At 52.9% G+C, this 9,256-nt stretch overlaps 1 protein-coding gene across 7 annotated transcripts in view; it reads right to left on the bottom strand.

The window, feature by feature from the left end:
* Nucleotides 1-5,756: 5,756 nt before the first annotated feature.
* Nucleotides 5,757-9,256, bottom strand: part of BRPF3 (bromodomain and PHD finger containing 3) — a 34,521-nt gene continuing 31,021 nt past the window's right edge. For 3 of the 7 annotated variants that reach the window (XM_023764762.1, XM_023764765.1, XM_014466605.2), the window contains one exon: nucleotides 5,757-7,975. In XM_023764762.1, the coding sequence (XP_023620530.1) occupies nucleotides 7,792-7,975 (184 nt within the window). In that variant the 3' untranslated portion in view covers nucleotides 5,757-7,791. The remainder of the gene's footprint in view (nucleotides 7,976-9,256) is intronic. The other 4 variants (XR_002832244.1, XM_023764768.1, XM_023764763.1 and 1 more) reach the window with 2 other exon arrangements.

The following is a 9,256-nucleotide window of genomic DNA, read 5'->3' as shown; positions in this document are numbered from 1 at the left end:
TGGCGAGGAGTGGAGCCGCTGGACGCTCACAGCCAGTGTTAAAACTGCTTGGTAGAGCCTGCTGTGCTGAACACACACCTGCCCCATGGCCTGGCAGTCCTGCTCCTGGGGATATCCCTGTGTCCACCAGATGACACGGACCAGAATGTCCCCAGCAGCGCTCTTCACCAGAGCCCCAGCCAGATGGGGTCCACAGACTCCAGTGAGCATATGCAGTGCGCTGCCACTCAGCAAGCACAAGACACACTGCAGCGACATGCAGAACGGGAAGGCGTTCAGAGACGCAATGCTGAACGGAACCCTGCCTGGTCCCATTGCCTGAGGGGCCAGAACAGGGGACGCTGCTCAGCGTCTACAGGAGTCCAGGCAGCGGTCCCCTGGGAGGGGCTGGTGACTGCTCTCTGGGGGCTGTGCAGGTGCTGGGGGCTGTGCAGGTGCTGGGGACTGTGCAGGTGCTGGGGGCTGTGCAGGTGCTGGGGGCTGTGCAGGTGCTGGGGACTGTGTAGGTGCTGGGGGCTGTGCAGGTGCTGGGACTGTGCAGGTGCTGGGGGCTGTGCAGGTGCTGGGGGTCGTGCAGGTGCTGGGGGCTGTGTAGGTGCTGGGGCTGTGTAGGTGCTGGGGGCTGTGCAGGTGCTGGGGCTGTGTAGGTGCTGGGGGTCGTGCAGGTGCTGGAGGCCATGCAGGTGCCAGAGGCTGTACCTGAGGGCAAAGAGCCAGAGCTTCTCAAACTGGAGGAGAAAGGATATGGCCCTCTGGAGGCATTCTTGTCTGGGGACTTTTGAACAAGGGGCAGAATTTGGTGTAGGACTTATTTCCATGGAAATGCACCCCCAATAGCAAAGTTCTTGGGATGGAGATATATAGCTCCTGTTCAATTTCAACTGCTGGAGATGATCTATATTTTATTTTTTAAATATGTTTTTATTGATTTGAGAGAGAGAGGAAAGGAGAGGGAGAGAGATAGAAACATCGATCGGCTGCCACTTGCATGCCCCCTATTGGGGATCGAGCCCACAACCCGGGCATGTGTCCTGACCGGGAAGCCAACAGGAGATCCCTTGGCGCGGGGTCAGCACACTGGCCGGGCTGTCTATATTTTAGTAAAACAAAGTGGCGGAGGTTGGGAGGAACAAAGTAATAACAAGTAAAGGTTGGCTTAACCCAGTTCACCATCCACAGCAAGTGAGGATGAGTCAACCTTAGACAGAGGCAGTGCTGGGCCTTGAGTTCCAGTCCTGCCAAGAACTTCTGCAGTGCCAGGCTGGTGTGGCTCAGTGGTTGAGCATCTACCTATGAACCAGGAGTGTGGGATGTGCAGGAGGCAGCCAATTGATGATTCTCTCTCATCATTGATGTTTCTGTTTCTCCCTCTCCCTTCCTCTCTGAAATCAATAAAAAAATATTATATATATATATACTTCTGCAGGGATGACAGACAGCTGACAGCCTCTCAGAGCTGCTGGTTCTCAGCTACCCATTTGAGAAACTAAAATTCGTGCTCTAGACAGAGCAAGGGACTGTAAGGAATGTTGTTAATATGGTGGGAATAGTTATTCTGGGTGGTTAGGATCATCTTAGTTTCTCCTTTGCACTTTTAAAAATTCCCCAAATTGGATATCAAAGAACAAATTGAATCATCTTTCATGAATAGTTCAGATACAATCCTTCAGGGGTCTTTCTAGACTGTGAAGCTGGGGGAAGGCCTCCCCCGAGCCCCCTTGCACCCTGCCCCTTGCCCAGCCGGAACCATCAGCTGCATTCCCAGTCCTGCCTCTGTGTCCCCCAAAAGGGGCCAGTACAAAGCAGAGGGGAGAGGAAGAACTCAGACCCCGCCTCAGAAGTGAGGGAGTTAGACGGACACCCGCCACTCCTGGCCAGCAGGCCAGGGACGCACAGCGCTCTCTGAAATAACAACACAACCACCCTGCTGAGATTTGGGGACAACTGGCTTTTTTAAAAAATGGAGGTATAATTGACATACAACATTTTATTAGCTTCAGGTGTGCACCATAATTATTTTGTATATGTTGCATAATGATTACCACAATAAGTCTGGTTAGCATTCATCACCTTCTATAGTTACAGATTTTTTCCTGTGATGAGAAGATTTACTACTCTCTGAACCACTTTCAAGTGTGCAGTGGTTTATACAGTATTATTAACTGTATTATTATAATAATAGTATATAGTATTATTATAGTACATTAACTATAGAAAATTAGCTTTTTCTACTCTGTGTGCCTGTGAGTCCCAGCCCTCTTAAGAATATTAAAATTGTAGCCGAAACCGGTTTGGCTCAGTGGATAGAGCGTCGGCCTGTGGACTGAAAGGTCCCAGGTTCGATTCCGGTTAAGGGCATGTACCTGGGTTGCGGGCACATCCCCAGTGGGAGATGTGCAGGAGGCAGCTGATCGATGTTTCTCTCTCATCGATGTTTCTAACTCTCTATCTCTCTCCCTTCCTCTCTGTGAAAAATCAATAAAAAAAATATATTTAAAAAAAAAAAAGAATATTAAAATTGTAGAGAATACCAGCACACACATATATAATAATAACATATTAACATACTTTATATATATTTCTTTCCTTTCCACCCCTCGTGCCCTCTGCCACCCTTGAAGGGGGGAGCAAGCAGAAGGGCACCCCAAGTGCCGAGGTGGAATCGGAGCTCGCCTCCAGCTCCGGCCAGCGGACACACACCTCTCCGGCCCCACGACCCACCACACACTGAGGCAGAAACTCCTGCCCCCGGTTTTGGAGAAACCATTTCTGTCCCCCAAAGACTCCCTTCAATCGTCCCAGTTCCGGTAAAGGCCAGACGGGGTGCAGCAGGCAGGACCAGATGTTTACACTCAGTGACCAACCGAGGGAGGGAGGCCTGCAGACCCGGGTAGATGGGCCCTGCCTTCCAGCTCCCTCCCAGAGCCTGGCAGGTTCCCCACTCACCCCTCTTCTCTCACAGTTGAAGCTCACGGCTAACCAGGTCAGGAGAATCCATCTGCAAGGCACATTCACACTCCGGTGTAAAGGGAAACTGACACATTCTTGGAAGTGGCCAAACTTGTTAGGAAAATGAGTTTCTGCTCCTGGTCAGAGTGCCTCCCGTGTGCTCCAATATCATATTTGAGTCTCAGGTACATAAATGTTAATCTCAGCATTGGTAAAATTCATTAATAAGGACCCTTCTGCTCACTTCAAGGGCTGAGTCGTGGGCCTGCAGAGTAGAAAATGCCAGGTTTCTATCCACCTCTTCCGCTGTGACCGCCAGTCTGACCTGCCCTCAGTGAGGCCTGCATCTTAGAGCTTGACGCGGTGTGAGGCCCTCCCGGGACCAGACCCCTCTGCGGGCACCCTCTCCATCCTAAATGTCCTTAGGTCCGCCCTCCCCCTCTCTCCTTGGCCATCTTGTAACTGCCCTGGAGGGGGCTCCTGTGCCCCCACATCTCTCAGATGCCCTGTAGGCCAACTCATCAAAACCAAAACTCTTCCTGGCCCGGCCCCAGGTGGCTCAGTAGCTGAGTGTCGACCAATGAACGAGGAGGTCACCTGTTGGATTGCCGGTCAGGGCACATGCCGGGTCTCTCAGGCTCGATACGGATCACTGATTCTCTCTCATCATTGCTGTTTCTATCTCTCCCTCTTCCTTCCTCTCTGAAATCAATAAAAATGTATTAAAGAAAAAAAAGAAAAACAAAACTCTCCCTCCTCCTGCAACCACTGCTGCTCCCTCCAGCCGCCCTGAGGCCCTGTCTTAATAATATTCCATCTTTTTGACTCTGATTTCTAATTAGTTGCCAAGTTCCAGTCAAGTCTCTTTCCTGCTCCAATTCTTCAGTGGATGCTGCCGCCTAAGCCTGAGTCATTAATGCCCCACCCTGGCCTTAGGGTCCCATTAAGTCAGTCTCTGAGAGACGCAGAGGTCGAAGACCATGCTGAGGTCACCCAGCCAGAATGACAGGGCTCATGCTCCCGGCACTGCCTGGCCACCTCCTCTTCTGACTAACGAGGTGGTCATTAGCTGGAATGTGCACTCACGTCCCTGAGCCCTGCCTTTGCTTCAGCACCTCCTGCATGGACACCGCCTTCTCTATCCTGCCGCTGAAATCCCACCCACCTGGTCATTTTTCCTTTACTTGGTTTTCAAATTGTTTTTGTAGGATGAGCTTGTAATTTTGCTCTATATTGCCTTTGAAATTCAAAATATTGATTTATAAATAGGGATTCTTAACCCCATTTTTTTTCAAGGCTTCATTCTTTTTTTTTATTTTGATTTTTTACAGAGAGGAAGGGAGAGGGATAGAGAGTGAGAAACATCGATGAGAGAGAAACATCGATCAGCTGCCTCCTGCACACCCCCCTACTGGGGATGTGCCCACAACCAAGGTACATGCCCTTGACCGGAATCGAACCCGGAACCTCTCAGTCCGCAGGCCGACGCTCTATCCACTGAGCCCAACCGGTTAGGACAAGGCTTCATCCTTTTGAAATTTTTATTCCCTCAACCAAACATGGTACCTCTCTCCCGCCGTCTGAGTTGTCTGTGATGTAGCGTCCTGGGATGTATAAGGACTGTGAGCACAATGAACTTTTTTTAAAAAAATTGATTTTAAGGCAGAGGGGAGAGAGAGAGGGAGAGAGGGAGAGAGGGAGACTTCGATTTGTTGTTTCACTGTGCCTTCATTGGTTGATCCTTGTGTGCCCTGATCATGGATAGAACCTGCAACCTTGGGGACGACGCTCTAACCAGCTGAGCCACCCAGCCAGGGCCTGTACTTTGTTAATGTTAGAACAAATTGAGAACATTCACACTTTAGTGACTTCAATGTCAAGAATTTCCAAGGTCCTGTGGAGGTGCTCGGGAGGCCCGTGTCCTCCAGCCGTCCCCCGAGACACGCACAGGAGCAGGCAGGCCCAGAGAGCAGGGGGTGGGGAGAAGCCCCCCAGGCCCAGCCCCTGACAGCCTGTCTCTGGGAACTCGCCCGGCTCTATTCTCCGGGATGTGCCTTCCCAGAAATGTTGGAGCCACAGTTGCTGAGGGGGAGAAAGGTACACAACAGGCCAGCACGGCCTTGGAATGAGTGCAGCCGCAGAAAAGCCTCGGCCAGGTCCTTCCCAGGGTTCTGCCATTTCTTGGCTGGCTGACCGCGGACAAGTCTTTTAATCGTGGTAGGTTTCCTCATCTGCAAAAGGAAGACCCAATTGGCTCGAGGATCCCTAATGGACAAAGGAGGTGTGAGCATCCGAGTCGAATTCCATAGCTTGGTGAACAGGGTCTGATGTCCACAGGCCCTTCTCCCACTGTCTGAGCACGTGCTCCAAAGGCACACAGCCACAGGGCCCCGAGGCCTGGGAGCCACACTGGCTCCCAGAGCCCCCAGAGGTGCCCATCTTCACAGCGTCCCAGGGCTCCCTCGCCCGCTGGGAGCCTGCAGCAGCTGGACAAACCCAGTCTTTTTATTTTTAAATGATTTTTAGAGAGGAAGGGAAGGATATAGGGAGAGAAACATCAATGAGAGAGAACCATCAATGGGCTGCCTCTTGCACGCCCCCTACTGGGGATTGGGCCCACATCCCCGTGTCCTGCCCAGGAATCCAATAGGTGATCTCCTGGTGCATGGGTCGAGGCTCAACCACTGAGCCACACCAGCCGGGCTAGACAACTCCATTCTTAACGGCCCTGGCCTGAGGAGGGCAGGCTGGAGGAGTTCAGGAGAGCGGTGCAGCCACCCACAGATGACACCAACCGACACAGCAACTGCTGCCCATTAGAACATTTATTTCTCAGAGAGAAAATAATTCCAGACAGTCATATTATAGTAGGTAAAATTAACTTCTGTACTCTTTACAAGCATAGATTTTCTGTTTATTACCTCTCTTATACCATCTGTTATAAACAATTCTAGAAAGCAAATAAAGTCACTTTCTACAATAAATAGAGCATCGTGTGCTTCACAGCAGACGCGACTGGGGCACGCAGGCCCCACGCCACAGCAGGATCTGAGCCGTTTCCCATTCCAAAAGCGCAGTTTTCAAAATGAGACTCAGAGAAAGATTCAGAGAGAGAGAGAGTGTCGGAGGGAGGAGGTACACACAGAAAGAGGAGAAACAGAGAAAGCCCCGAGGTCTTACAACACAGGTTGAGACGAAGGTCACAGAGTCACAGCCGACTGACTACCTGGGGAGAGGGGTGCACTGGCTCCTTAAACACCACACCGTGTGCACTTAAAATACTCAGCCACACAATGGAGGACTAGTCATGGAAACTAGAGGCCTGAATAATTTAGAGCAATATTTTACAATTATATACACCGTGTCCTTCCCTAGCCACATGCTGCATTGTATTTTGAGTATTGTACAAAAGCCAAACCCCATCCTTGGTGTTAGAGTTTTGTTGCTTCCCTTTAAAACTCTGGCTCGTGTCCCAAATGTATAAGAAGTTGTGGTGGTTGGTTGATTGTATTTTTAAAAACTCGTGTGTGTAAAAATGGCAGTAATCTCCCCAGTGACTTCGTTTTTTCCAAAACTCCCCTATGAAAAATTTAAAACAATTAAAAAGAACGTCAGGTTAAAAATCAACATGGCGATCAGTGGCCTGCACCCTGGCCCGAGACTTTGGTGCCTAAGAGGTGAGAGGAAACACCCAGAGGACATCGAAGCCTCTGAAAGTCGTGGGTGGTCAGTCAGCTTCCCGTTTCACAGCTTTTTTCCTTCCATTTTTGAGAAGGTGATGGGGGGGGGGGGGGGCGTGTGAGGAGGAAGAGGGAGGGCAGAGGGTCTGAAATAAAAGTGCAGGCTTCCCTGGAGTTGGGAAGCGGGGCGGCCAGGCTGGGCAGGCGGAGCCCGGGCCGGAAGACACTGCACTGCAGGCACCACGCTGTCCATGGGGTGGATGGGGCGAGAGGCCGCCGTTGCAGAAAACAAAAAGCCCCCGAGGAGCGGAGAGGAAGAAGGAAGGGCAGACGGGTGCCACCTCAACAAGCCTCACCTCCAAGTGGGCAGGTGGACACTCACACGTCCAGCCCGTCTTTTGACAGGAGCCGCCCAGCCTCAGCCTGCCTCTTGGCCAGACAGGACGAGGGCGGGAGGCCCCCCGCAATCCAAGGGGGAAGCGCTCACAGCTGGGTGTCTGCAGATGTAAGGGTCAGCGGGAGGGGGACCGCAGGGGGCGGGGGGCATGTGCTGGTGGAGGGGTCACCCGAGTGGCAGGCTGGCCTCTGTTCTGGGCCCCGAGGAGCCAGGCGGAGGCACCCACCTAGCATAGCAGCTGGCCTCAAAGGGAAACACAAAGACCGATTTGGTAATGGTTTCTGTCAGTTTGGCACAAGAGAAAGGAAAGGAATAGGGGACAGACTGGGCAGAGGTGCAGATGGGACAGGGAGGAGGTGTGAGAATGGGTGATTGGAGGATTTGAGGGGCGGGGGGGGTGAGCTCACTGACATTCCCCACGGGACCCGAGTGTATCCACAGCACCTCTGGGGTCAATGTCAGCGCCTCGCTCACCTGAGGTGTGGTTACCTGGGAGGGGGCGGAGGGGCCGCACACCCTAAAGAGCACGGGACCCACCTTCTGAGGCCAGGCCCCTCTCCTCGCTGGGCCTCCCAGCTGCTTCTACTTCTAACTGGTTCTTCAGTGGACCAGCCCTGAGGGAGCTCAGGTGGGAGTTTTTGGCACACAGTAGGCCCAACAGGGGGACCATGCAGTTTGTCAAAACTGGGGCCTCAGCCCAGGCAGCCCCTGGCCTGCTATGAAGGGGACAGAGGCAGGGCAGGCAGACCCAGGCCGGCCCCGCCCTTACAGGTAGCTGGAGGGGACGAAGGAGTGGGGCCCCCGGACGCGGCTCAGGTGGATCATGGCTCGGTCATAGGCCACCTGCACCGACTTGCGGATGCTCGTCTTGCGACCTTCCAGCATCTTGAGCTTGTCCACGGTGTCTTCCACACCCAGGGGCAGGACTTTATCTCTTGGAAGCCACTGCCTAAAATACAAGCACAGTAAGATGCCTGGGCCTTGGTGAGTTGGTCCCACGAGGGTGCCCTCAGCACCTGCTTGCCCAGGACCAGCGCATAGTGGGGAAGGGACAGGCAGGAAGAGGCAGACTGGGACACCTCAGAAAGGAGGCCACCAGGGGACCCGTTTTTGCTGTCAGCCCCCTCTCTGCTCCCTCTGCTTAGGAGGTAGTCAGGGCAGGAGCTAGGACAGGCCCATGTGCTGCCTCTGGGACTGGCTGAGCCATCGGAGGGCTCCAGGCTTGCCCTGTTGCAGAATCAGGGAGCTCTGCTAGGAAGTGGGGCTGCTGCCAGGCATTAATAAACTGAACCCTGGGGCCTGAACCTGGTACTTCACCAGGTGAATCTAACCTGTGGCTAAGAGCCCATCCTTCAGGTCAGATCTGAGTTTGTATCTTAGTTTTGACTGTGGAGCCCTGGCTTTCCTCATCTACAAAATGGGCGGGGGGGTGGGGGACCCAATGAATATATAAATGAGGATAAATGCAAAGTAATTCACATTAAGGACACTGAGTAAACACAATAAATGGCAGCTATTTTCATCATTATTATCGTTTTTACTAGCTCCTCCTACCTCCTCATTCTATGGAAGCAAAGGTGAAGCTCCTGCTGGTGTGAGAGCAGCCTGAAGTGCTCACCAGCAATGAGCAAGCACGCCTCGCAGTGGGTCCTGCGGCCCAGCCCTGGCCCAGGACTGAGACAGAATTCCTGCAGCCACTGGGTGTGCGGCAGCTGACAGGCTCTCAGCTGGGTTCTCTCCAGGAATCACCTACCATGAGGGAGCTGCCTGGCCCAAGGTCCCTCCCTCCCCAGGGGCAGCCAGCATTCAATGACTAGCTGGCCTGGGGGTACAAAGGCACAGCCTCAATTTCTGACACGGCTAACGAGCCACCCAGCTCTAGAGCTCCGGAAGATCAGCTGAAGCCTCTATGGCAAGAGCACCACAGTTCAACATTTCTCCTCCCAATGCTGCGTCTCTTGACCCCACAGCTTCCCCCAATGCTGCATCCCTCATCCCCACAGCTTCCCCAATGCTACGTCCCTCATCCCACAGCTTCCCAAAGATACATCCCCTCGCCGTCTCCCACTGCACCCCAACTGGGGTCCAGAATCAACCCTACACCCAAGGTACGTGGCCCTTGACAGAATTGAACCCACAATCCTTCAATCTGCTGGCTGAAACTTCTACACTGAGCCAATCAGCTAGAGCAGCGGTTCTCAACCTGTGGTTGGGAACCCCTTTGGGGTTG

Source organism: Myotis lucifugus, unplaced genomic scaffold, assembly GCF_000147115.1.
Source record: "Myotis lucifugus unplaced genomic scaffold, Myoluc2.0 scaffold_347, whole genome shotgun sequence".
Taxonomy (NCBI): domain Eukaryota; kingdom Metazoa; phylum Chordata; class Mammalia; order Chiroptera; family Vespertilionidae; genus Myotis; species Myotis lucifugus.
This window is presented reverse-complemented; position numbering and strand designations above follow the sequence as displayed.